Source organism: Echeneis naucrates, chromosome 8 (assembly GCF_900963305.1).
Source record: "Echeneis naucrates chromosome 8, fEcheNa1.1, whole genome shotgun sequence".
In the NCBI taxonomy this organism is placed as follows: domain Eukaryota; kingdom Metazoa; phylum Chordata; class Actinopteri; order Carangiformes; family Echeneidae; genus Echeneis; species Echeneis naucrates.
Window position 1 is genome coordinate 7282636 of NC_042518.1, and position 27939 is coordinate 7310574.

The 27939-nt window shown below is 42.2% G+C and overlaps 1 protein-coding gene across 3 annotated transcripts; it reads right to left on the reverse strand.

Moving 5' to 3' along the window:
• Positions 1 to 6229: 6229 nt before the first annotated feature.
• Positions 6230 to 27901, reverse strand: tbc1d16 (TBC1 domain family, member 16). Of its 3 annotated transcripts, none has more exons than XM_029509134.1 (13): positions 27749 to 27901; positions 23763 to 23975; positions 22654 to 22816; positions 21174 to 21482; positions 16698 to 16892; positions 16281 to 16428; positions 15953 to 16117; positions 15199 to 15347; positions 12679 to 12813; positions 11514 to 11700; positions 10866 to 11045; positions 9468 to 9614; positions 6230 to 8844 (listed from the first exon to the last, which is right to left on the reverse strand). In XM_029509134.1, exons 2-13 carry the CDS (start codon positions 23941 to 23943, stop codon positions 8545 to 8547), a joined length of 2259 nt encoding a protein of 752 aa, XP_029364994.1. In that variant the 5' UTR covers positions 23944 to 23975; positions 27749 to 27901; the 3' UTR covers positions 6230 to 8544. The 3 variants fall into 3 exon arrangements, with proteins under 3 accessions (XP_029364994.1, XP_029364995.1, XP_029364996.1); XM_029509135.1 differs by lacking the exon at positions 27749 to 27901 and adding an exon at positions 24154 to 24266; XM_029509136.1 differs by lacking the exons at positions 22654 to 22816; positions 23763 to 23975; positions 27749 to 27901 and having other exon boundaries at positions 21296 to 21461.
• Positions 27902 to 27939: the final 38 nt, after the last annotated feature.

A 27939-nucleotide genomic window follows, 5' to 3' on the forward strand; every position in this document is an offset into this window, starting at 1 on the left:
ATTATGTTGGCCATACAAAGGCCCAGCAGCAGGCCGTGATCGATCCACCCACAGCGGCTCTGAGGGCACATTGAGACTTTACTCTCATTGACTACTTCACAATCAATAGGAGCTGATTACTGGCTGGAGAAACTGGCTTGGGGGATCGGACGCTGCTATACTGCTGCAACTGTGCACTCAGTTTTCACACATGCAAACCACAATGAAAATGCAAGCAATACAAATGCAACCAGTAGCGGCTGTAAACCATTTGCTTTCAAATGTAACACATTGTACACATGCAAATCGTCACTGAAGATTAGAAAATCTCTCTGATGAGTGATGGCAGGTTACAGGTGAATCGAAGCTGCTGGCTTTCTGACTGTACAACCAGCAAAAAAAAAAAAAAAAAAAAAGGCCTGCGGGACGTGGATTTCACTGACTGTTTGAATGAAGTTTTAATTTACATGTCATTTTCCTCAATTTAGTTCAGCACCATTCACCCATAAAGCCAACCATTATCTGCTGACACCATATTTGAACACCCCAAGTCAAGAATGGAAAAATCTACTCTTCATTGTCTCTGAGTGTGCACTCAACCATCCCCTTTTTTCCATCTCCATGTATGGTGCTGCTGCGGCGCTGAGAGGGGACCGGTGTGGCTTGCTGTTCCTCTGGGTCGCTGCACCTCACAGGCAGTTCACCGTCTGCACGGCTCTAATCCACTGAGCTGCTAAGGAAAGAGTGCTGACGGTGCCCTTTTCTGCCGACTATCCCCTAATCCAACTGGCTGCGGGTCTGGGAGAATAATCCTGGATTAGGAATTTCTCCCCATGGAGCAACTATGGGGTCCCTCATGGGGGCCCCGTCACAGTCAGCTGTGCCTGAGGCGCTGCGCCTTTCACTTTGTAAGAGAGCACAACAGCCAATCCAAAAACAGGCAAACAGTGTCTGATTAGGATTGAATTGCATCAGACCTTGCCTTGTCGCCCTGAGGGGAGCTGCGGCGCTTACTGGAGATGAATAATGGTAAAGAGGGATCATGTTGGAAAGGCCTTGTGATGTTACAAGTGCTTTTCATTTGAGGTGACAAAGATTTGGATTCAAGAATGGGAGGGAACTGAGCCCCCAACGAAGCACTTTGTTAGCACAGGATACACTGTAATTGTTGCATTGTTGGAAATGACAGCGATTGTCTTAATGAGAACTCTGATGTGTTTGTACGGGTGTGTGTGTTTGTTTGTTTGCGCGTTCCTACTTCCTTTATGCAAGTCTTCTCAAGAGAGCAGAATGACAGTTTATACAGACACATGCAGAATGGCCTTTTCTTTAAATGAATCAAAAAGACTTCAAAAAAGTCAGAACTATGACCCATGACATGAGCACATTTCAGCCTGTAGTCAGAGGAAAATCAAACGTCGAGGTTTCAATTATAGATTACACACAAAGATGAAATGTTCAAAGTTCACATTGACCACATTAGGATCAAACTATCTGCTGAGAAACCAGAGACTGACAAATAATTCATGTTACGCTGAGATTGATCCAACACAAGACAGATGCCAGCATCCTCTGACCACGGTGAGGTGCGTCAGAACGACAGACTTGTTGGAGGAAAAAGTGGGATGAAGTTTCCACACAACATACACAAGACAAATGGAAAGGGGAGATGCATATGAAATTACAGGAGAGTTTCAATCACTTTAAATTGATCAGTAATTAAAGTGAAAGGTGATTTTCATCATCCTCTATACTGAAATCGATGTCTGGGTGCCGAGCACAGATATGATACTATCTGGAGGAGAATTTTTTGTACAGGTCAATACCGAATTTGTATCGCAGTCACCATATTAAAAAATTGATCCGGAGAGGACCCCAAGGCTAAAAGTCAGCATATAGAGTATTATCAGCTCAGCTAAGCAATCGGTAATCAACATGCTCTTTGATCTTTGCACATTATGTCTTCCCTCAGCTAACAATCACAAGTTTATTTACCTGCATGGTCGCCCAAGAGAGACGGGAGCTTGCGTCAGTGCACATATCCCACGGCCCCGGTGAAGCACACCGGGGGACAGCAGGCGGAGTTAATGCTCCCAGAGCGTGTGGACACATCATGGCAGCTTCACTAATGGTTGTCAAGATGACTTACAGCTCCACATTTTGAAAATTCAGTGGAAATGGTTCATCATAATGAGAAAAGGGATTTACCTTCTATTACACTACTGAACATTGTAAGATTCAAATAATATTCTTGTTTTTTCTGGGTCTAACAGCGTGGTGCTTTTTTATGTTTGTACTGTGAATGAATCCTATGAAAGTTGAAAACCAATAACTTAAACAATCTTTAGAAATATCTCATAAATATATAGAATATTTAGGGTTAGGGTAGTATTTTAGTTTAGTTCTTTAATATTTTTTAGCTCTTTACTTTATATTTCATACAAACACTAATAATTCATCCACTTTAAATTTCAGCAAACATTAATATATATATATATACTTTTGACTGGATTTATCAACAATAACACAAATTATAATATCAACAAATTCTTTAAATATGAATACCACTGTGTTGGTAACTTTGGTTTCTTTTCCTCCTGTATAAAATGTTTGCATTTATTAAGTCCAAAAATGAATAATGAATGCAAAATTGTATCTTCACTTCCTCTCTGCCTCAATCAGAATAGGCAAATACACAGAAGCAGGAAGATCAACAGGGCAAGGATGGAGATCTGAAATATACCCTCAATAATACAGATGTGTTAGCATTCACAAGCACCCTTGCTCTGTGTGTGTGTGTTAGACTAGCACGATGTAAACCAATTGCCAACTTAATGCGCCACATACCACGCTCCCCAATCCACCGTAACACCTGTGACATATCTCAGAAGCATTCAATAGGGCAAAGACTCCACTACAAACCGAGAGCTCTAAAATACACAGAAAGTCATAACATATATCTTCACCCCTGTCACCCTCAGTCCTCTGACTACCAGCACCCCGCCTGCCACAGCGTGCCTGCAGCTATTCTGAGAAATGCCTCATTTTCATTTCAATCTTCTGTACAATGTCGTGCACGGCCGCCATAGACTGACTCCTTCACCTAAACACCATTAACAGTTGAATAGAGCAGAGATGAGACGGGCGTGAAAGAGCGGCTATTGTTGTGATAAGAGGCAAAGTCGGTCTATTTGCATTCAAGGGGGAAAATACATATTTGTCTGTGTCTTCATAAGGGAATCGATCAAAGAGAGAGGCAGATACAAGTGGCTGTATCCTTCACCCTCAAAGAAGCGTTTTGTGCGTGTCATCAGTCAAACTCCATCACTTAGCATGTCTAGAGACATCAGCAGGTACAAGCAATTGACATGCAGACTATGGTATTCTTTCAAGGTCTCCTCTTTTCTCAATGCATTCACCTGAAAATTGCAACTGAATCTGGTGGACCATATTGAAGCAGAGGTAGAGAACTTAAGAAAAGCAGCGTCTCAATAATTCAGAAACCTGAATCTTTCCTAAGTCATTCCAAATTGGCTGCAGTGGGTGTGGTTTTCCTTTCTCATCATTATTCCTTCGTGGCAAACAATCACACCATTCCAACTCCAGGTGTCCCCTAAAATTTTGTAGACTGTTGTGTCACGGGGATTTGAAAATTGTCGTGTAAAGAATTACAGCAAAATGTGGATGTTTTTGGAGAAAAATCAGTGCAAAGGAAATCTGCATATACCTGTGAGTTTATCTATGCCAGCAATAAACACCAACAGCAGTGCTGCATGAGGCTGACCTCATTTCTGTTATCAGACACTGTGATGGACCAGCCAGCTGACTGTGTCCCTGGAAGGCCCATTAACACCTCCGGAGGATAGAGCCCAGCCCCCTCCATAAACAGCCCAGCCGGAGGTCCATCCTAATGGGCTGAACTCATTCCCAGCCTGGCCTGCTCCAGGTGTGGAAGCTGAGCCCTGTAATTGAAAATTAGAGGGCAATAACCCTGCGTTCGATGCAGGCCTCACAACAGGAGAACAGCCAGGCCCCCACACTGTCACTCAGTCAGAGGCAAGGGAAAGGAGAGAGGTGAGGGAGGGGCTAATGCATTCAAGGTGGCGGTGGGGGTTGAGGAGAGAAAGGTGCCTTCTTCAAAGCAATAACACATGTGCACACAGGCAGGTTTTCCCATGAAGCACATTCAAAGGCCAATAAAGGAGACAAAGCGTATTTGAGTACAAGCTTCCAGAGAACTGGAGTGCTTTGCATAGGTTACTGACTGTAAGGTGTACGGCAGCCACCAGTGTGAGGTTTAACACCCCAAGGACAACAGGTTGGGCACATCTTTGCACACAGAAACCGTTAAACAACAGATCTTATCATTCCTTATGATGCACTAATCTAATGCTATGTAAAAATAGGCAAAGAGCCGCAAATGAGCGATGTGGCGCTCAGGCAGACTTTACAGCAGGGTGATGCATTGTACTGTCATTCACATATACAGTCATTTTGTTTTCCTTCTGTGTATGAAATCTGCATTACTCACTCGTGCTGCGAGGAGCCCAAGATGTGAGTAATGAGAAGTGACTTTTTATTCATTTATGTATTTATTTTCATTTTCCCTTTATCTTGTTTTCTGCTATACAAATGCATTAGCCCTCAGAGAAGCTATCAATCAGGAGCTAATGGGTTGTAATTGCAGGCAGGCAGGTCCCAACATCAGAGGCGATGGGGTCTCTGGATAGCAGAATAATCACACGAACAGCAGAGAATTGCTTGCAATGGACTGGTTCCCTGGGGTAAAGGTTAAGGTAATTTCCAACTCATTTTCCTTTTGAAACCCATTAAACTCATCCCAGCAATGTCTTGCATTAATCAACATGGTTAATATAGTGACGGGTTAAAAGAGAAAGACAGGGAGAAGTGAGAGGGAGTTTCGGACGTCACTGGGGTTGAAACAGCTCCCATCGACTCCATCATTGGTCCCTGTAGAAGTCTGAGGAGCCAAGAAATACACTCATTACGCGCTTGCGTCTTCCAGGGAAAATGGCTGAATTTTTGTTTTCCTGGAACTTTTCTGAGTGGCTAAAACGAAAATACCTGCACTGCCAGAGCCATGCACCACAGATGGCTGTCAGCCCGAGTCTTTCCTTTCTTGTGCAGGGGGGGGAGAAAAAAAAAAAAAAAAAAAAACACCTGACGATGGTGTCTGATGCCATCTCTCCACAGCTGTCCCTGACAGTCAGTTGCTCACTGGCAAATGCCTGAGCCATCACACACACTTGTCAAACAGCCACAACAAGCAGCAGAGGCTGATAAGACCGTACCAGATCGTTTAGGGTTAAACTCTGGGAAACGTGCTGCCTCTGCTGCCTTGTCTCATGGGAGACAATTGTATTGTTTGTCAGAAAGCTGCAGAGGAAATCCCCTGTGGGGCAGAACTAACACCTCATCCTTATGATCGTTGCAGAGTTTAAAGATATAATTCTTCCTATCCATATGGACGAACATTTGAAAATATAATTTTTTATATTTTTTTGAATTTAGTTTTGACTAACTAATAAAATCTGAGGGGCTGTACAGTTGCCCTGTTTTCTTTACACATTCTTTCAGAAGCTAACAGCCCAAAACCTACACAAGGCTGGCAAATTAGTTGCTTTGCAAGTGAAACCAGTCTATTTCCACAAGCAGAAGTGAGCACAGCTGCAGACAGAAATACTACTGATGAAAATCTTTTCAGAAAAGTATGGCACACATGTATGGGTTTGCAACGAACCACAGTTTTCCTGGTACGGCTGCCAACGCTTTAAGAACAGCGTGAGGCATGACATGTCCATGGATAAGATAGGACAGGATAGATAGATCTGTTTTTTTTTTTTTCTGTAACTGGGTAACTCTTGGGGCTGCATGGGGGTTAGCACTGTTGCCCCCACAACAAGAAGGTCGTGGGTTCGGTTCCCAGGCCTGGGGCGTTACTGTGAAACCATCAGGAGCACCCCACCCTTCTAACAGAGGATCCCCAGGCTGAAAACCAATGACCATAAATTAGCACTGAACCCTTATGGATCAATATTATTACTGTATTGTCTATATCAGAGGAATTCATAAAAATATAAATAAATAAAAAGAGATCTTATCTCAATAGATAAGAAAATGTGTTGGACAAATAATTTTTCTATACTATTAAATTAATTTTATGATTTACCTTTGGTAAGCATCTTTCTCTGTAAAATAAAATACAATAATTCCATAGACTCTATTCTATTACATCAGCAGAGTTTAATGACAAAATGTATTGTTTGATGGTATAGTAAAACATTTTCTAGAGACATTTCATGAAAGTATGAGATTGTATTTTCATTTTTTCTAATATGAAGAATAAGAATAGGCTCTTTTTTTTTGATGTGTACAGACATATCAACATAGAGTTAAACAGCAACATCGTACATTCAGTGTTAACTAGTCACAACCCCTTTAAATAGGAGTAGCCATTAATTAAGCTTGTGACGTACAGTGCCTGTGCAGAAAATGTGTGTTGTTTTTCTTTTTTTGAAGACTTTAATAAATCAGTCATCATACAGGCACACAACCACATACATACACACACACTCACCCACACATAGGGATTTTCATTATCCCATCGTGCATCTCTAACTTAGCTCATTTCGATGCAATCTTCAAAACTCTGCAGGCATTTCCAACGAGCAGCTGCACATGATAAGTAAGAAGGAAAAAGAGCAGTTATGAATGCCATTTTCAGAGACCACTTGCTGAGTGAGAGTGGAGGAGACCAAATGAGAGAGAGAGAAAGAGAAAGAGATTGCAGGAGAGACGGCAGACTGAAGGTCTTATTGTTACATTTTAGCACCAAATGTCTTCACCCCCAAGGAGTGTCATTCAACGACTCTCAGGAGAAAGCATGTGAGAGTGCCATCTTTACGCCTGGGACTTGCAAGATGCAGAACACTCTGTATCGTTGTATGAAGCCCAAATCATCCCTCTCCTCTTTGTCTCTCTTGCGTTATTGTCTCTAAAGAGTTTGAAAAAAAAAAGTCATTCTTTGCTCTCCCTGTTTCTCCACATGATGACTGCTATAATTAAAGAGACTGGTCAGAGGGGAGGCCTTCTATGGCCTTTCTCCAACTCATTACCAGATGTTTAGAGGTCACTCCAGTTTAAACACACACACACACACACACACACACACACACACACAGCCATGCATGCATCGAAGAGTTTCTTGCTGTTGTAGTCAAGTAAGAAGAAGCAAAAAACAGATACATTCATGTGGACTGATTCTTAGTGTTGATAGTGTCTTATCATTCATTTCTCAGGTGAGAGTGAACAGGATGTTGAAGTAGTGGGAAGGGGGGGTTAACACTGTTCACATCCTTGCCTAAACATGGATCAATAGAGGAGACAAAACCTTCATAACACAGACGGCCTTCATTTTCTCTGTCAAGTTAAAACACGATCTGGGCTCTCTTTGGCAGACTGTGCGGTAATATCTGACAAATCCCTCAGACAGGAATACCTTATGATGCTTACTGTATGCGTAAATGTCAAAGCTCCTCTTGCTTGACAAGTAATATCAGCATCTGTTTTTGACTTTATCAGAGGGAAACATATGGCTACCTTCCTCCTCTTTGTTGGGAAACAACATTTAGATACTCAGATATGATGAGAATGTTCTTTACCACAGCCTGATGAGGAAATATGTCAAGCCCTATCACGATGTGAGTGTTTGTCATCTAAACACATTCTTATCTCTGTCTGAGGCTTATGTGTTTTCCAACAAACATACTGTGCCCTTTATATGGAAAGAATCATTCATGCAAGGATATAATATTGCTAAATATTCTTGTAACTTCTGATATAAACGCAGACATTCACTTGGAAAATTTCATGAAACAAAAATTAAATGTACCAGTCATTTGTTATAATCCTGTCTCTGGGGTAACCCCTCTTTATGAACAGAAAGGGTTTGATTTTCCTGTTAAAATCCTGTTTTTCCTGTTCAGACTTGAGATATGCACATATAATTTTATATTCACATAAATATTCCATTGTGGGAAAAAAGAAACATTTTTAAAAGTTCTCTTTCAAGTCTTGTGAATGAAGCTCTAGTTTCATTTGACCCGTGGTCAGAGACAGACAGAATTCAGTCTGGATGCCTCAGACCCTGATGTGACCCCAGCCCACAAAGCCCATGGAAGTATGCCAAGCCAGCAGCAGATGAAAACCTGAAGTAGCTCCAGACCAACACAGTGGCTGGTGATTGTCTCTTCTGCTCCAAGCAGAGAGCAGCTTTTTGACCTCCAGCCTGTCCAACATAAAATCATCATTGCAGACGTGTGATACTGAACATTGCAAATAACATTCTGGTAAGGCAGTGTTCCACAGTGCCCCATGTTAAAGGACCAAGTGCCAAAAATCTTCTTTAAGACAGTGGAACAAGAAGCAAGGGCTGTGGAGAAGAGTCAGAGGGCAGCAAACAGTTCAGGAATCCAGCAGCTGGATCCAGACCATTGCTGTACTGACAATAACCAATACCAGCAGAAGCTCCCCATCACCTCCACCTCAGGACTGTTTCCGGAAGGTGAAAATATCCCGTGTTTTGGATCCTTTCTTGCCCTCAGGTGGAGGCGTGGGGGTGGGATTTGGTGAAGACAAAGGTGTGCATGACGGGGAGGGCGAGGAGGGCTGAGGGGTGGAAGTGCCTCCATAGGGGCAGCTCTGTGAGTCTGGATGTTCACCTGAACACTCCACAGTGGGGATGTAACGGCTGTCCCACATTCCTGGACCACACAGTTTACAAAGGTCATGTAGGCTGCATGGGATCCTGGGTAGGAGGCGGAACTGGTAGAGAAGGCTGCGGGCCTGGGAGAGCAGATGAAAGTGGCAGGAAGAACTTAAACAGCTAAATAAAAACAGCTAAAAGAGTGAAAGGAGCTTCAGACAGACAAGAAACAAGTTAACTGGAGATCAGACTAACTGGCATAGAGCATTAAAATACATCGATATCCTTGACTTCCAGCTACAGGACAACAGCACGCTACCAAGGTCAGCATCGCATTGTGAGTGACCTAAAGCTAAGAAGCTGCCCTCCCCAATTCTGAAACATTGGATGGAAAATCTCAGGCAACAACAACAGGAGTTATGTGTTCTGCATGCTAACATGAACTCACTGCCTGTGGTTGCAGCAGCACTAACATAACATCCATAAACATGAGGAAGGAGGCACAGACACAGATGCAGATCATAAATCCTCTGCATGGCATGGCAGCATCATTTAGCACTTCAAGGCCTCTGTGGGCAGGTTATGGTATATTAGATTTGCTTTGCTGCACCATTTAACAGGGATACCTGATGTAAACACAACATTAATTTCAATAAAATGTAGAGCATTAATTTGATTATATTAATAATTTAAGATGCATAGATGACTGTGTAATTTGAATCTAGAGAAGCGTAAAAAAAAAAAAAAAAAATCACTTTGATACCTTGCGTAGCACCAGCTCTCCATTCATGTGCATTGAGAGGTTGCTGAAGTGGAGCAACATTTGGTCAGTGGCAAGCTGCTGTTCTGTCACATCTTCCCCATAGAGAACTATGATGGCCACACACAGGAACAGGTGGAAGTAGTCCGTCTATAAAGAGAAGGAAACAGCATTAGTGAAACGTTCAACATTTGCTTTGAAAAAATGATCATGTTTTTGGGGCCTACGACACAGTCTCATCTCTCTGTGTTTAGTCATGCCCTTGCTGGAGGGAACAGTAAGAAGGTTACACAGAACAAAGAGAGACACAAATAGATACATACAGAATTCAAATTAACATTGAAATCCAGTTCAAGGAAAACACATGTGAGACAGACTAGTGTGACAAAGAAAGGTAAAGGCTGGATTAGTAGGCCTTCACCATTTGATATTGTATACACACCATCTCTAGGTACCCTTTACTGTCTTAATTATGAACTCAAACCATCCAAGCCATCCTTTTTCTCTTTAAAGATATCAGTACTGCTCGTCTCCCATCACTTGTAATGGGTTGTCAGAAAATAAGATGTTTCTATTTTTACCGCACAATTATGAATTTCATCAATGATTCAATCATTGCAGCTAATGTAAAAGTAACCTACAGCAGTCTAGAGCAGTATTGTGATCCAATATTACTTGATGCCCTACTTTCATAGAAAAATCTTACGTTAATCAAAATTCTTTTTTTTTGGGGGGGGGGGGGGATATCAGGTACATGACATTTAACTGCCTTATCTGAGTGAAACCTCAGATAAGGCAGCCATCTTCTCCTTCACCACCTGTAGCTGTGGCTAGGAACGTCTAGCAGAGAGTCTGAACAGATGGCGTGACAGAAAGATGGATATTTGACCCCACCTCAGCGAGGAGAGGTGTTAAGCTCTGTGTCCTGGCAGTGAACATGGCAGATACAAGTTCACCAGAACCTCTGACAGAACCCCCAGCAGGGGGTCTGGGGGTTTATTCATATTGGTAGTTTCAGTATTATTTTGCATTAAAGATTTGAGTAAATAAAGCACAGAAATTGACGTAATTAGGGAAGATTACGTCTGAATGGGGGATTTAATGATATATTAAATCTTTATTGAAAAGAAAAATCGGATCTATTTGCTGTTAAATTAAAGCCTTAAAAAGCCTTCAACACTAAGAAAAAGTAACATGACATTTTAAATTCATTTAGCAGGATTACAACAGTCTGTGGTGGCAGGCTTTAAAAGAGTAACACTGTCTCTTTCTGCAGGCACCGTGAAAAATCATCAATCAAGTCCTGCAGTGACGCTGAATATCAACAATCGCATGCTCTCATATATGCAAATTCTTTTTATAAACTCATATATGCAAAGGAGCAGAAGGACTCAGCCTGACCTGGTAGTGTGCCCAGCAGGCCTCCCACATGCGCAAAGCCTCGGTGTCAGGGAACTCTCGCTTGAAGCAGAGCAGAATCCAGCGGTGGCAGAAGAGCAGCTGGAGGCCGTCCTCCCCAAGTCTAGTCAGGTGCTGGTGGAAGCGGGGCAGCATGAGACGCAGCAGCTCCCGCAGGTACATCTGGACGGGGACAAGAAGGTTAAACACCATTTTACAAAAAAAAAAAAAAAAAACAAACATTTCATATTGATATTTTAGTAATCTTCGGCTGGAATTTTGCCTATGACAGGATGGGCAACAGTATTAAAAGCCTTAAAGAGGAATTTATTTTGAGATACTTTGGTAGATCACCTGCAGTAGTGTTGAACACCAAAGTTTGGAATGAAAAATATCCAAATGGAAATTGTTTTTAGACAGCTTCTCTCTTGGATCACATTCATAAAGGTGCACTTGTTTGTACATGTGAAATAAAGAATGTACAAAAGCATTTGTATATTATTCAATCCCTGTTCTTAACAGTGTTTACTCTGTGAGGTGGATGTCGCAATCAGTGTCAGAAGGTGACTGCGTGTCACATTTTCACATTGTCATGATTCCATGTTTTCTAGTATTTGCTGTAAACCACATTGACACACACAAACATCCTACCAGCTGCCTCTCCATGTCCTCATCCCGTGGTGAGCTGATGAAGATGGTGTTCTCCATGAGGCCAACAAAGCACCAGAAAGTGTCGCTTTCATCTTGGATCTCGGTGAGCAGTGGGGCCACCAGGTCCGACATGCCCTGGCAGTAGCCCATGTCTGGATTAAACACTGCATAGTTGAGCAGAATGCGCCTGCGACAAGAGCCGCCATGGACATCTTAGTGCTGAATTTATATCTCAGTATACGGGACAATATTAGAATCTGAACATTTCGTTTGGTGGCTTTTTTTGATAGTCTCTTATAAAGACAAACCACAGAAAAGTATCTTCCCACCCAAATGCTCTGAACGATCCAGCATGTGTTTCAGCATTGCTAGCAATGCCCAGAAATACATGACAAGCCCTGCTTAGTGGTTGCTATGCCAACTGCTCTGGTAACCAGGGAGATAATTAATGATCTTACTTTTTTTTTTTTTCCCTTGTTTTCTACATGGATACTACTTTGAAGAAACTTCCACTGCCAGTCCTCATGCATTAGTAAGTGTTGTACAAACAAAGGGAAAACTCTGAGGAGGCTTTTATTATTTTAGTGCAATATTCTCAAAGAAGGAAATGAACAAGAGCCTTTTCAGGAAGCAGAGTTTCCAGTGGTAGAAATGAGGTAAGGATTTAAGCATCTCAGTTCAAATGAACACTTAAACTCAAAATCCCAAAGGATCTTATCAGTCACATATCAATACAATAGATATGAGATAACAGAGAAAGGATGAGCTCAGTGCTCTGGATGTGGAAGTGTGCAGTACTGGCATTACCCCACCCCACACACACCATAAGATGTAATACCTAGACAAATACCAGGAGCCTCAATAAGAGTCACTAAACTAATATGCTATTTAAATCCTCCTGCTCCTCATTTAGAAAGCCATTAGCTCTGAGTATGCATCAAAAGTGCTCAGACGGCTTAGTCAGAGTCAATAAAGCATGAAACTCATTTACGGCTCCCCCAGAGTTCAGAATATGAAATGAATAGGTATGCCTGTGTGATGAGCTAAGGAGTAGGGATGATAGGACAGCTTGAGAGAAGGTAGCAGAAACAGAGAATGCAAGAAATAGAGATCAGGAGTGGTGGGGGGGTGAGAATGAAAGAGAAGACTGAGACACGAGTCTAACCTCATGATCTCCACATTGGGGTTATTCTCTCCTCTGAAGAAGTTGTTGCTACGGTCTGTTCTCACCACATCTTTGTCCACCGTGAACTGGACCTTTCTCCAGAACTCACTGTGCTCCTCTGGGCTCATGGACAGTCTGTAGAAACACCGCAAGTGCAAGAAAGTTACAGATAAGTTAATTGGTTTGGTTATGAAAGAATAAAAAGAAAAAGTATGTCTAAGAAAGTTTTTACAACACCGTCTCGAAGGAACAGCCTGGTAATTAGGGTAAGAAAATAATCTTTACCTTAAATGTTACTCTGGTGTAAAAAACTAATACTTAGTTGCAAACTAACTAACAAATGTGGGGGTAGATAAGCAACAGACTGAGGGGGTATTTTACCAAAGCACTCCATTGAGGATAATACCAAAACCATAAAACCCCCGACCATCCCTCTAAATGTTAGGGACTATATTAGCAATGTACTCCGTGTATTGCACTAATGTACTCGAGTCCTAACAAGCAGAGGGGATTTAATTAACATTGTTTGTTTTCCATGTGGCCCCACCAGGAATAATGAGAGCACACCTGATGCAATGCCATGCAACTGTTTAGTTTCAGTACCGTGTGTTTGTGTCGTTGCACCCTCCCCGGCCACCTTTCTATTGTTCTCTCTCCAGAGGACACTACTCATGAGTTTAGTGCATGTTCTCAACACTTTATATTTCTCCGGGCTGGTAGGGTTAAGCTAAAATGTTGATGTGTTTATATGGGTTAGTAAATAAGAACATCATCATTTTATAAACAACCACTGACTAATGATTGATTCTCATTCAACCTGTTTCATGTGTATCAAAAGGAAAATGGGTGCAGACCAGCAGCACATACCACCATTAGTAACCTAAGCTTGTTTTCAATGTTCACCCTGTGTTTAGCCTTTAAAAAGTATAGAAATGTACATTGAAACACAAAGCAGGTCAATAGTAAAATAGAATTAACATGAAATTCTGTAACAAGCACCAGACCATCCACATGACTGATCCACTTTAAAAATAGTTTCAGCTTAAGTTCAAATGAATCCCATTTATGATGCCCTCTGGGCTGAGTTAAGACTCAGCTGTATTACTTTTTAGCCCAGCTATGACAAGACAAACAGATTAACTAAACCTGAAACAATTACACTGATGATAACTGGTCAGCAGTCATTTTATTACTGGTAAATGGCTTAAGGCTTTTTTTTGTTTGTTTGAACATCTCCAAAGGACTATATAATGAGCATCTTTGGGGTTTGGGCAAATGGTGAAACAAAAGATACCAACATCTTGAGACTGAGTTAACATTTTTCAAGCTGAACATTAGAAAAAGATGTATAAATGAACAAAGAACATATCACTGACAGCAAGAAGTGAACTTCCACTTCTCGTACAGAAATCAAAACCAGAAATGGAACTGTTTGGAATTTACATCAACAACTGAATATGAGCACTTTCTGTTCAGGCCAGTTGCAGAGGATATTTCCTTGGGTCAAGCATGCAGTGTGTTACACAAGCGTTTCAAAATATATTGCAAATAAAGACTTGACTCACATTAAACCATAAATATAATTATCAGTGTTCCACTGCAAAAAAAGATGTTCCAGCAAAAAAGAAATGCTCACTACATTACCTGGCACTAAGCAACGAAGTCTGTGCTTTTTCATATTATCAGTGAGCGTAAAAAGTCTGTTTACTTGCTACAGCTGCAATACTTCCCTTTCACACTGCTCAGTTATTATAGCTAAGGGAATAACAGAGGGTTAGGAGACAGGGGCAAACCTACAGAGAAGTACCCTTGCTTCTAATGATCAACCGGTGGCCCTGGAGGCTGCTCTGTAGTCAAATGGTCTTAAAAAGAAATCCATATCAGAGTCAGAACAAGGGCTCTAATTACCTGACTTCAGTGAGAGCTTCTGATGTACTCAAAATGTTAATAGGCCATATAGATGAAACAGGCCCAATTATAATATTCATTACAGGCAGAGCAGCATATGTGAAAATATGTGTACACTCAACCTTTGGATGGTGGGGTGAAAACAAATAAAGATTGGCGGATGTGCTTTTGTGTGTGTGACGTGTGTGCGACATGTGTGCATGTGCTTGTCCGTGCGTGCTAGAGGTGTGCTTGATGAGCGAGCATGATCTGATAAGCGCTGACAGGTTTTTTTCTCCAGAGACCCTTTATTTCACACCCGGCACCTCCCCTTAACACTTCCCTGATTGTGCCTATTGATTGCTCAGTGCCTGCGATGAAAAGCCACACCAGGCTCACATATGGTTTAATGTTTGACTGACTGAGCGTTTGGCAACCAATACTGCAGCCATGCGATAGTTCACCTGCTGTTCCACAGTGTCAAGAATATTGCTGTCTCTTAGTGAGATATTTTTAAATGAATTGATTTCCATAGCGTGAGAATAACTTGTTGCGTGTCACTCTTTTTTTTTTTTTTGGTGGTACAGATCATCAGCACATAGGAAATCCCCATATCTCTAAACAGCAAAAAACCTTCTCTGCTGGATGTCTTGATAGTGGCTGCGTTTCTGCAGTCTCCAGGCCTCCCTCTCCTGGGAGGTAGAGTCATAGCTGTAGTAGTGCAGCAGAAAGGGCCACACCTCACCACGGATTGAAGGGTCAATACCACCAAAGAAGATGGCCTGGTGATAAGTGGGACGTGAAAAACACAATGTGAACAAAGGTAACATTCTTGAACATAAAGCACTCAATTAGGGACCATTTCAGGATAACTGAGAGAATATATTACATGCAAACAACACATCCACATGCAGTGGTGATGACGCCGAGTACACTCAGCTATTACCTTCGCAAACAGTAGCAGATACTATTTCATGAATATTGCAAAAATGCTTCATGTCCAACAAAAAGCAGCACAGCTCTGTCTCTGTATATGTGTGTTTAAGGAGGAAATTTGTTGGTCCCAGCTAAACTGCCACCAAGTCATTTCAGTAAGATTGTGAACTTTCAACTGAGTCAGTCCCAGAGCACTAAAGTGACTCACTGGGGACTAGCCGTGACCAGCCCTCTAATTATTTTTTAGAGTGGAGCTGCTGATGAAAACTGAAAGTTACACAATGTGGAGTTTACTTTCAGAATTACTTTCGGCGTGTGTGGGACTGAGGAAAACACAAGATAATGTGAAGCTCTGCGGTATAGCTAACTGCAGGAGAAACCACCATGCAGGCTGACACATTATCTTAGTTACTGATCCCACAGTATTGTAAATCCAACCTCACAGACATACCTTACGCAACTTGTACTCCTCCTCTACCTGGCCAGTTTGGTTGAGGTGACGTAGCCAGGTAGTCACATCCAGCCTGCGATAAAGCCTCTCCTCTGGGTGGGTCTCTGCTGATGGCAGGGTGGGCCTCTGGATGGAAAACTGCATGCAGGATTTCTCATCTGACACCTGAAGGACAGAGAGACAACAGACTTCAGAAAAATCAGCTAATCAGGTAAAAATGTGGGAAGAGAATCAAAATCTGAACAGAAAACCAGGAGAGAGAAGACAAAAATGTCTTTGTTTCCTTATAAAACTTGATGCCAAACAGAATTTTGGACTGTAACCCGACCAGGTCTTTAGGCTGAGTTTCCCGGCAGCATTTCCACTGTTGGAACACCTCGGCCAGCTTGTCCAGGCCAGCATGATGGAAGTGAAGGATCTTATATTGGCTCTCTCTGCTAGCAATCACCAGTTGGCCACTGGTACATGCCTCATCACTGCAAAAATAACAAAACAAGAAAATAACACTCACAAACCCCTCAGAAGGAATATGTTCATGGGTTAATAAGTACAATAAAAGACAGCTTACAAGAATCACAAAACCATATTTCTTACTTTTTGATAATATATTCATCTGGTTTTGAAATTGTCATTATAAAACACAGACACCTTCCTAAAACCCACAACACAGCATGAAACACTACATAGTAGTGCAATGAGATGCACTAAGCTGACCTCCCTGTGACCTTTTGTACACCCAGCTGACCTGAAGAAGAGTCTCAGCGACCTCATGTGACCCAGATCCACCCTGAAAACTCCACATAACTGCTCCAAAGCGAGCACCTTCTGCTGCTCCTCCCATCGCACACCCTGTGACTGGCCACTGCTCTCGGACGGGGCATGGCTATCCAGGCTGGAAGCAGAGCTGGCCGAGTGGGCCATGGTATCCTCAGACAGTTCTCTGGCAGAAAAAAATAAATAAATAATAAGAATCTGGGGTTACTTATTATAGTTTAATTGCACTAAAAGGAGCCGACTAATGTTTTCCATGAAATCAAAGGAGTGAGACATTTGATGTTTATCTCCCTGCAAAAAAAAAAAAAAAAAAAGTCTTTCTAATTCACGCATAAATAATATCAATTATTGTAGTCAGTGACCAGTCATATTTAGCCAGAGATAACGCTGTAGATGTATAGGCTAATCCCTGTTCAGCCCTGTTGTTTTGTGTCTCAATATGGTTCCGCCAAGAGGTTGAGAATGGGAGGAATGCATGGAGGCTTCTGAGGACACGTACACCCAGACACACACAAGGAAATCTGTACACACACAAATCACACTGTCTGCTGTCCAATTTCCCCTGTCATTCCCCCACGGCGAGCATGTTGTTCCCGGCACTGAAACCTGAGCCGAGGGTTCTTCTGTTGCCGAAGAAGGCGCAGAAGTACACATACACCATGCATATATGTCCAGAAAGACATACACAACAACAACAGAAAAAAGAGTCCTAGCTGAAATGAACAAACATCCTCCACTACAGCAGCCCATCTCCACAACACACAAAATATCTTCATTTGTAAGAAATACTGACTGGCTGGCATGTTTAATATCTTTCACACTCGCACAAACCCACACACATACACTCTAGTGAATGGACCATGGCTAATGACCATAATGCACTCTCAAACACGTCTCAAGACATGCTAATGCTGAGAAACAGACCAACACATAAATGTGTTAAACCCACTGACATTTGAGCTGTAGATGTCTAAATGAAGTTATCTGTACTGACTAGCACTTACTAAGAAATGCACTTGTTCACTTTAAAAAATAAATGCAGTTTGATCTAATACAGAAAAAAAAATCCTACAAGAACTGTTTCTCCATCTGGTTTCAGTAAATGGGTCAATTAAAAAGGATAATTCTGTAAAATTAAACATCTTTACATTTGGAAAAAAAAGTGGCACATTGGTACTTTGAATAGATGAGAGAGGCATGTCTAATTACACCATGAATCAATCATGTCTAGCTAATCATTTCCCTGTTAGCAGATGGGAAAATAACACAGCTGATCAATTCAAGCTGCACAGTTTCTTCTGCTATTTGGTGATTTACTGCTCACTGTCTCATGTATCACACCACAAACCAGACTGTAGAACATAAGGAGACAAGGAGAGAGGCACAGAGAGCTCAGAGCTAAACAATCTGAAATGTGGAAGAGCTCTTAAAAGGACTACTGGACTAATTTTTTCATGACTCCACTGATTTTCAAGCTCAAGGTGTTTAATAGACTCACGAGCTCATTTACAGCAGACCTTTCACTCATTCTGTGCATGTACAAAAGCATATTTGCATAACTCACTGCATTGAAATAAAAGTGCAAAAACCATGGAAAACTGAGGGATAAAGCACATGATTCTTGGCATTTAAGCACGGATAGCCTACTGTGTTGCACTCAAGCAGAAACTCCATGAATGATTAACAGTCTGTCAGTGTCAACAGCCTGATTTTATTCGTGCACTGTAGGAAGCAGCCCCGCCATAAACTGTACACAGAGTACATTATGTAAACAAGCTATTTTGATGGAGCCAGGCTTCTGTAAGTGGCAGGTCCCACTAGGCCAGGGTGAGATCAAACTGCCCTGAGGCCCTTCGTAACACTTCTCTCCACATACAAGGGACTTTACCCCAGGGGAAAGTGCTGCCAAGTCACCCTGAGAACCAGGTCCAAGTGCCTCCAGGGACTCCCAGGCCCTTCAGCTAATCCTTGGAGGGAAAAGAGAGCAGAGGGAGGGCTAGGGTGAAGAGGGTGACCAGAATGGGCTCTGCAGAACACACTGGAAAGTGGTCAGTTTGGAAAAATGCATTAATCATGTGGTATTCCTACAATCCCAGATCAGTAATAACATACATTTGAATCAAATATTCCTTTTCAGGACTTCTTATACAATAGGCATCCTCTGGAGAGGGTTTGGGGCTCACAAAGAGTGGCTCAAGATATATTTTAGGAAGCTTGCTTAATTCAGACGCAGGTTTATTCAAACTTTTAAGCTAGTTTGATGTCTTAAAATCAGTTACCACTTTACCAAAAAAAAAAGTATTTTTCTGGTACCACATTATATGTATGCCCATGTGAATCCTGTAAAACAATAAAATGTAAAGATGCTGACGAAGAAACTGTGGTCAGACATACAGCATGTAACTGCTCATTAGTTACTACAAGCAGAGATTTTTTCATTTTAAAGCATAATGAGCCAGTAATGTTGGAAACCACTATTCTGAAAGTAAAGCTCCAAGAAGGCACTACTACACTTTTACAGCCAGGGTACTTCACTAAAATACAGTTAAGCATTTTAAATATTAAAGACACTTGTTAAAAAGCTTCACAGAGATTGCTGTGGATTTATCTTTTTTTGCTCTCCCACCACTCTCTTCTCCCCCCTTCCTTTTCATCCGCTCTCGCACTCCCATACGCGATTCTTTCTCTTTGAATGATTCCAAGTGACATGTTTCCAGTTCCTGGCCCCTTAACAGTGTCAATTAAAGCAAGAGAGAGAGAAAGAGAGATTGAGTGGGTTCCAGGGTTTTGGCTGCTGCTCCGCTCTCTTCAGTCCTCTAATCCGGAGAGCTGACATTCAGCCCAGCACAACAACCCCGGGAGCACTGGGAATCAAAGGGCTTCACACAGACTTCAGGAAGGGAAGGGGAGGAGGGCAAGATATTTGAGAGGTGGGCAACACCGAAAGAAACAATATTGAGAAAAACAGAGTTAATAATATACAGGAGAAAAGCAAAACGAAGAGTGGAAGGAATGGACAGCTACAGAGACAGAGAGAGACAAAAAAATTAAGGGAAAGTCGGGAGGAGAAGAATATGGATATGAGTGCCATGCAGCCAAAGAGGGACACTAACGGCAAGTGAAGCACAGAGCAGACAAGGAAGAGAAGGACAGAGTAAAGGTTAGAAGCTGTGACGCGCAGAGCATTGCCAAGTCATACACTCCCTGCACTTACAGCAAACTGGGTCTGAGAGTGGTTAAAAATGCTTAAACACACACCGATTCACTCTCTAACTCTCCTCACACACACACACACACACACACACACTAACACTAACACAAGCTAACACATTCTGGGCAACTTGTCAGGCCAAATAGCTGCGTGAGGAAACGACCACGAAGGGAATCATAAAGTTAAATGGCTGTGAGGTTCGGACAGCAACACAGTCACTGTCCAGATGGCTCCCCTGATTAAAGAGCAGTCTCTGGGAGTGCAGAGGTTTTGGGTTTGTAGGATTTGGGGACTAATTTGTGGCCATCTGTGACTTCATGAAACATTCAAATTGAGAGCTGCTTGAAATTTGTGAACCCATTCTGAAGTCTGATTAAATTTCATGTCCCCCTCCTAAAGTCATCTACCTGCTTTTCAGTCAGTTGTAGTGCAGTCGGCCACCTTGTGGTTTAAGAGTGTAAACTGTCCCTTGTGCCATCAGTTCTTTCTTTTTGGCTCCACCTTGTGGCAGGTCGGAGTAACAAATTTATGGTCAAAGTACCTGGAGTAATACATAACCACCCGAGTTACAAATCAGAGATTTGATAGTTCTCTGACTTCCTATTACATCTCATCATCATTTGAAACGATAAGCCTGGGAGGTTCTTAGAAACTGGTGATTCAACTTTTTTTGTTGACTTATTTTCAGAACAAGATTAAGACTAGTTAAACCTAGTCTCTGGCTCAAGAAAGTCATGGGACTTTTTGCATTTTGCTATTGTGTCAGAAGGTTTCAGTCCTGCATCTCTCAGTACTCTCCTACAATCTATACTCACAACATTTTAATAAAACCCGTTATTTGCTAACTGATAATGTTGGATAAAAATATGAGCTCATTTACATATGGTCATCAAAGACAGGTAAGTCTGCAAAGGGAAAGCCAAACCTTGCACCCACAGTGCATAACTGATGATTCTGTACAAAACATGGTTAAGCTATGTCATTAGGTGCTTTTATGAAGAAAAAAAGTCTACAACATTGACGTATCTACAAAGAAAGGCATTGATTTGGCTTGTTCACACATAATCTTTAAATAACCAATGACCAAAAGGCTCAGATTAACACTGATGTACCCTTTACACCCAGTCCCACAGCATTTAGCTAACTGTGTGGGTTCATTCAGTCAGTCAGTGACAGACGGGGAATGCAGATACAATATAGACCATGAATGAAGCACATCTCAACCCTCTCACTAACCTGCTTTCATTGTCCAGGAAAACTGAGCTGCTGCTCTCACAGAGGGCCTCGCTGACGGGGGACAGACAGAAAGGGGAGGAGAAGGTGTCCGAGTCAGAGCCCATGGTGCTGTCCCTACTCACTTCATCTGACAGCTCACAGGAGCCCTCATCTCCTTCCTCCCCAGCTGAAGGGAACTGCTGATGGTGAGCTGAGGAATCTGCTCCAGGCTCCACTACCAGGCTGTGGTTCTCTGTGGAGGTGCTGCTGGTAATGTTCCTCTCCTCATCCTCATCTTCCTCCTGGGCTGCTGGGGGTCGGGAGTGGGGTCTGGAAAGGCAATCCATATCATGCAAAATATGAACGTATCATATTTAATTATAATATTTGACAGCTTGGATTTCACAGTACCCATCATTCTGTTACACTGAGGATATTTTAGCACATGCGTTACTGGGGAAGAATGTCCTCTCATTTCTCTAAATCATCTTTAACATCATCCTACAGCTTGATTGGAGTCCAGCTGTTGTGGCCTCAGATCACAGGACGTGATCTCTGTACAAGAGGTCATGAGGTCAAAGGAACTGCCTGCAGAGCTCAGACGTTATTGTATCAAAGCATGGATTCGGGTAGGGGTGAAGGTTACCAACAGCACATTGCTCTCTTAAATTCTTGAAGGAGGTTTAGAAAAACTTCCTAGAGCTGGATGCCTTGCCAAGCTGAGTAATCAGGAAAGAAGGTCCTTGGCAAGAGATGTGACCCAGAGCCCAATTGGCACTCTGGCTCAGCTCCAAAAATTCTGCGAGGAGAGACTCCAGAAGGACAACCAACACTGCGACACTACAGCCATTTGATCTGTGTTATGGCAGACTGGCCAGAGACAAGCATCTCCTCAGTGAAAAAAAAGCACGGAAGTGTGGAGTTTGTGAAAACAAAGCCACCCAAAGACTCTCAAGACTTTGAGAAACAAGATCTAAGAAACACGTCATGAGGAATTCAGGCACCAGTCATGACTTGCCCAGTTACAATATTTTCAGATCATAGCACAAAGATATCCTTACTGAAAACCAACCTCAGACTGGCAGAAGGTCCAGCTGCCAACAGGACAATAAACGCACACAGCCAAGATAATGCAAGAGTGGTATAGGGACAACTCTGTAAATGTCATCAACGGCCCGCCCAGAGACTCGAACCCACTCAAAAATCTCTGGAGACCTGAAAATGACTGTACATCACAACAGGTCTCCATCCAAGCATCCAAACCCAAAGCCTGAGAGAATCCGCAGAGACAACTGGCACAAACTCTCCAAACCCATGTGTGTAGAGTTGGCTCCCAGCTTGTCTGTCACCCACAAAATTTGAATCATTTCCATCTTTGAGCTCAAGTGTAACTTGTGCCAAATTTGAAGGGTGTTACTGAGATATCAGCTCTCCCTTTGTGGAGGTATTAAAGTCATCTGTTTAAATGGATCCAAGAGATTTTAAGAAATAACTTTCTCACCGTCGCCCTCTGCGGCGTGCATTCCTCCGCACAGGGGAGCTCTCGGGTGTGATGTAACGCAGAGCCTCCTCGTCTTGCCTCTGGATGCGGGAATTGGGAACCCAGGTCAGTATAAGAGTGGTGCCCAGACTTTCATCCTTTTCCACATGCACACACAGGTAGCCTGCAGGGGGCAACATAAATCACCATTGTCTGAGTTGATTAGTAAATATGTTGAGAATAAGCAGGGAACATGAGAGGAAAGGAAAAAAACTTTTCATAGCACAGCAAGTTTAAAACAAATGCAAAGTCTAAGAAGAGGAAACACATGGGGGCGACTGCACAAACAAAACCTGAGGGGCAAGAAACAAACCCAACATCACACACACAGACGAAAAGAATAACAGGATAAAGGAGATGACACATGAAGGCCATACTAACATAAAAAAAAAAAAAAATCAGGAGGAAGAAAGGTTGGCTGTTTATTTTTTCTGTACATAGATGCAGAAGAAGTGTGTCATAGGGAACTGTAAAGCTCCCATATGTATATGACCTGTTTATAATACTATGTTTTAGAAGTTTTTGGAAAACTTTTCATATATACTTATATATACTAAATCTAAAACGAAATAAATACTAAATTAAGTGCCTATTCTCAAATAACTAATTTATATCTTCTATCTAGTGTCATTTTTCATCAAATTTTATTTTCTTTCTTGTATTTTTGAGTCCTCTTTGCCTTTTCATATTTGGCTTCATGTTTCTTTTATATCCTTATCCAAAACCCATCACTGATTTAACCACTTCCCCATGAACTCATACAACACAGTGTACATACTAAGATTGTATTATATTTTTATTTTTTGTGATAATTTGCACTTCGTAAATTTAATTTGTTGATAAAGCTTCCTATTTAGATTTAATTTATTCAAACGGCAGTATTTGCTTTGTTTCATTGTCCTAAAGAACATTCCTCCTTTGTAAAACCAGACTGTGATTCTAACCTCATTACTTGTCTTGGGAAAAAGTCAAAGAAAGCTGTTCCTTTTGGCCTGAATCATCTACTCTGCAGCTGTGTTCACACCACAGAGGAAAATAATAAGATAGTTTCAACATCAGTCTAGCCTAACCTGGGTGATGCTCAGCCAGACCAGGCAGGGGCTCTGCAGGGTGCACACAAACATTATTTTTGGAGAAGATGATCTCGCCATCCAGGCCTGAGCGTAGTGACGAACCCCCCGCCCCAGGGTTAAAGGTCAGGAGGTCGGAGGCCTTGGTGGAGGCACGCCGCAGGAGCCGACCCAGAGACATCTCCTCAGAAAACAGGACACTGGGCCCATCCTCTGTAAATGGGGATTTTGGAAAAGAACGAGAGGTTTTAGAACAAAAAGGAAGATGGACACTACATCATAGAAATAGCATGGGAGTGTTGAAGAAAAACTGAAACATTATGCTCAGCTAAATATTTTAAAAACAAAGTTTGGCATTGTATGGCTGCATAAACAGTCACCTGCACCTCACCTCCTCTGTCACATGTGTGCTCGTAGTTACTGCAGTGTCCTTACTGCAGCGCTCAACGCCAGAACCCCCTCCCTTCTGTACTTGTTCAGCATTTCCCTGTACCACATTTTCTTTACACACACACACACACACACACACACACACACACACACACACACACACCACACACACACACACACACACACACACACACACACACACACACACACACACACACACACACACACACACACACACACACAGGTTCTGTGGATCTTGTACTGATGTGTGACTGTGTGTGTGTGACCCCTCCTTTGGTAAACAACACACTCACATACCGGTCTTTACACACACAAAGTCGTGCAAACACACTTGACTCTATCCGTGTGAAATTCCAAGACAGTTATCAGTAGCCAACAGATGTCATGAACAGCAGCAATGAAATGGGATCAGCATGTCACAACACCAATGTTTAGTTCGTCTGCTTCAGGTGTACGGACCAGACAAACCTCACATGAGCAAAACGTAGAGCAGCTCTTTTGATGCTACAGCGTGGCGATCTCCTGAACAATATGAAAAAGCTTGGATGGGATCTTACGCTTCAGGCACGAGAAACAAATGCAGTCAAACTTTTTTTTTTTTTTGCTTCAGTTTGGTCCCCTCACATACAGTAGAACTCACTCATTGTCTTTCTCATGATATGAGGTGTACAATATCTCTTTCTCTCTGAATCCACTTAATGTGTGCAACCCTGTTCTCTTGTTGGTTGAGAACTCTCACACATACTTCTAACTCCGTCTGAGGAATGTTCCCTCCTTTTTCCTCAGAGGGCCTGTTTACCTCTGCTTGATTAAGCAGCCACCTCACTTCCTGATGCCAGGCCCCATACAGGAAGGCTGCTGGCACGAAATCCAGGCAGGACCTCGGAAAGGGGCCTTTACCAAGAGCCATCATTTGGCTTACAACTGAAAAGTTTCTTCTTCTTCTTCTTTTTTTTTTTTTTTTTTTGGGGGGGGGGTGGGGGCAACATTCACATATGGCAAGCTTGTAAAAATGAGCTGATGTTTTTTGCAGATGTCAAATATCTGAGACCTTATTTTTTACTGTCTTTTTCAATTGATGGATTGATTGTTTAATACATCAAAAGGAACTGTACAAATGTTCATCGCAACGTATATCTGGTTTTCTCCGACTAGTACTCCAAAATGCAAACATTGCAAATCTAAAATGACACTTTATAAATGACTGTAATAAATAATTTTTATCAAAATTCAAGCAAAAATATATTTTTTTCTGAAATAAATGCCATAATTAATGTTAGGTAGCTAATTGGATCACTGCTAATTTCACAGCTAACCTGTACACTAGTATATTCATATGGGACACAACAGACTTGATGAATGAAAATATCAACAGAACAACAAAGGTTTTGTTGCCAAGTGCCAATTCTATTGTCTGCAAACCACAACATTTGACTACTATTGAGCACTAACAGCCACTGGGCTGTTTGCCTGGTAACTGTTTGAACAGCACTTGACTGAAAAGACAAACACTGATATGACAAATGGGCAAACACAGTGTCTACATGCTTTGACTTTTCATTAAAAACAGGTTACCTGAGCATCACTGGCATAATGGCAGGGCTTTTCAACATGACACTCAACTGTTTCAGTGGCTCCAAAACAGCAATAATACATTCACTGCTGTGCTTCTGGCCAGTAGTTATTTTCGTCTGTGTGATTACAGGGTGACACAGGACAGTTTGATATAGCTCCTTCATACAGTCTGTCAAAGCACAGACACGCCTGTCTTCTCACTCCATCTTTTATTCTGTCAACACCTCAGTGTGTTCATACACTGCCTCTCCTTTCTGACCTTTCATTCTTTTATCAAATGCCTTGCATCCTAAACTCTGTGTAGTACCACTGTGACCTGGAGGTTACTTCACACTTTTCAAAAACATTTAACAGATTGTCTGCCAAAATCTGAGACTTAAATAACAGACCATGAAAATTTAGAAACTATAGAAGCCACAAGCGAACAGGGTCTCAGCTTCTCACCTCTTGGCAACATTAATTAAGCTGTCGCGCTGACATCTGAGGAAGGGAGGCTTCCCCATTTTTCATTTGTACTGTACACTAACGTGCCTGAGGCAGCAGACCAGACAGCGACACAGAGAAGCCTGAAAAACAACGTTATTGTGGACACTGCACAAGGAGACTTTGTGGGTGATTCAAAGGCATTTCATATTCAAAGTCAAAGTTTTACTTGATGTACAGGTTTAAAAGCAGATTGTCTTACAGGGAAATGTTATATTAAGCTCCATGTCATGCAATAATACTTTGTTTCCTTGAATGCATACACTTCATTGAGGAGCAGAATAAAAAAAATAAACTTTTAACCTTTGCAACCACTAGCTGGTATTGAGTGATTAAAAATAGGTGGATGAACTTGGACATCCATTTGGTGATTTTCATGGGTTTTTACAAAGTTAAAGTTGAGGAGAAGTGTTAAATTTGTGTGTTTTTTGGTTTTAAATTGTTCTACAATCAATGAACCTCAATGCAGTTGAGGTTAAATTTGACAGATGGTTATATTTTGACTAACTGACAGACAGAGGGTGTGTGTGTGCGGGTGGATGTTACAGAGTTGAACACTGCTTGCACAAAATATCTGCACTGCATACTGCGTTAAGTTGGTTATATTAACACTGTTGAAATCAACCTGACCTTTTTTTTTGGGGGGGGCTAAACGTGCTGAACTGTATTGCATCTCAGATGATGGGTATAAGAAATTGCAGTACAGGAAAAAACAAAACAAAACAAAACAATATATGCCTGAGCTCATTTGATGAGTAACATCATTATAGTGTTTTGGCAAACTGTCCAAGTCAGAAGATATAATGAACTTTTCTAATAACAAAAGTAACTTACCACTCTGTGTGTCCATGACATGTGCGGTTGTTCTGTTGTTGTCTGCACAAAACACGCAGTATTTGAGGGACACTACAACTGATGTGTGCCAATACTGCTGTGGTGAGATGCATTACATTTAACAGGAGTTTCAGTTTTGTTCCGAAGAACAAGTTAGGGATGCTTGTGTCAGCTCCTACTCAGCATGAAAATAAAATAAAATATAAATCCTTGAGTGAAAAGGTGGCCTTCCTGTCCTGACTGCAGCCGGAGCAGATGGCTCAGTAGTCGGTGTAGCCTGTTAGCATGATGTCAGGGGGCTCCATCTGGTCCTTACCGGGGTCTGACAGGCAGCATCCGGCGGACAGGAGGAGGAGGAGAGGGGTGGATGGGGCTTCTGCCACCGCACCATTACTTACACAGGCCCATAATAATATTTACCGTCGGGGGGTGGGGGGGTGGGGGTGTTTGGCCGGACTCTCTACCTGTACCATCTTCCATAGGAATATATGACTTTAGCTGCCTACACCACAGCCCAAATCTCCACTACGTCACATTGTCCACGTTTACGGACAACTTTAAAGTTTGTGCTAGCAGCCAGCAGCGTTAAACAGCCATGACACGCATGGACTCATACACCTGTTTCAGATAAATGAATGCCGAGCAGCGTGGAGAGAAACGGGGCCAAGCGGCGGAGCTCTCACCTTCAGTCCCGCCGCAGGAGGCTACAGCCCGGGTCGGACATCCGTGTGACCGGGCAGGCAGGGGCCGAGCGGCGGACACCGGTGTGGCTCCGGCTCCCTTCTCCCAAATCAGGTTCAGGTGTCGGGACCGTAGTCTTGCTTGAACCCCCCCAGTGTTTTCCAACAGTGACACCACACGAACAGACTGCTGC

Excerpts from the sequence above, each read along its gene's own strand:
- tbc1d16 (XM_029509134.1), bottom strand. The coding sequence starts at position 23,943 with ATGTCTCTGGGTCGGCTCCTGCGGCGTGCCTCCACCAAGGCCTCCGAC. Across the intron at positions 22,817-23,762 it reads TCTGGCTGAGCATCACCCAG|GCTACCTGTGTGTGCATGTG; the intron begins GTTAGGCTAGAC and ends TGCCCCCTGCAG. Across the intron at positions 9,615-10,865 it reads CCTGCTGGGCACACTACCAG|ACGGACTACTTCCACCTGTT; the intron begins GTCAGGCTGAGT and ends TTCTCTTTATAG.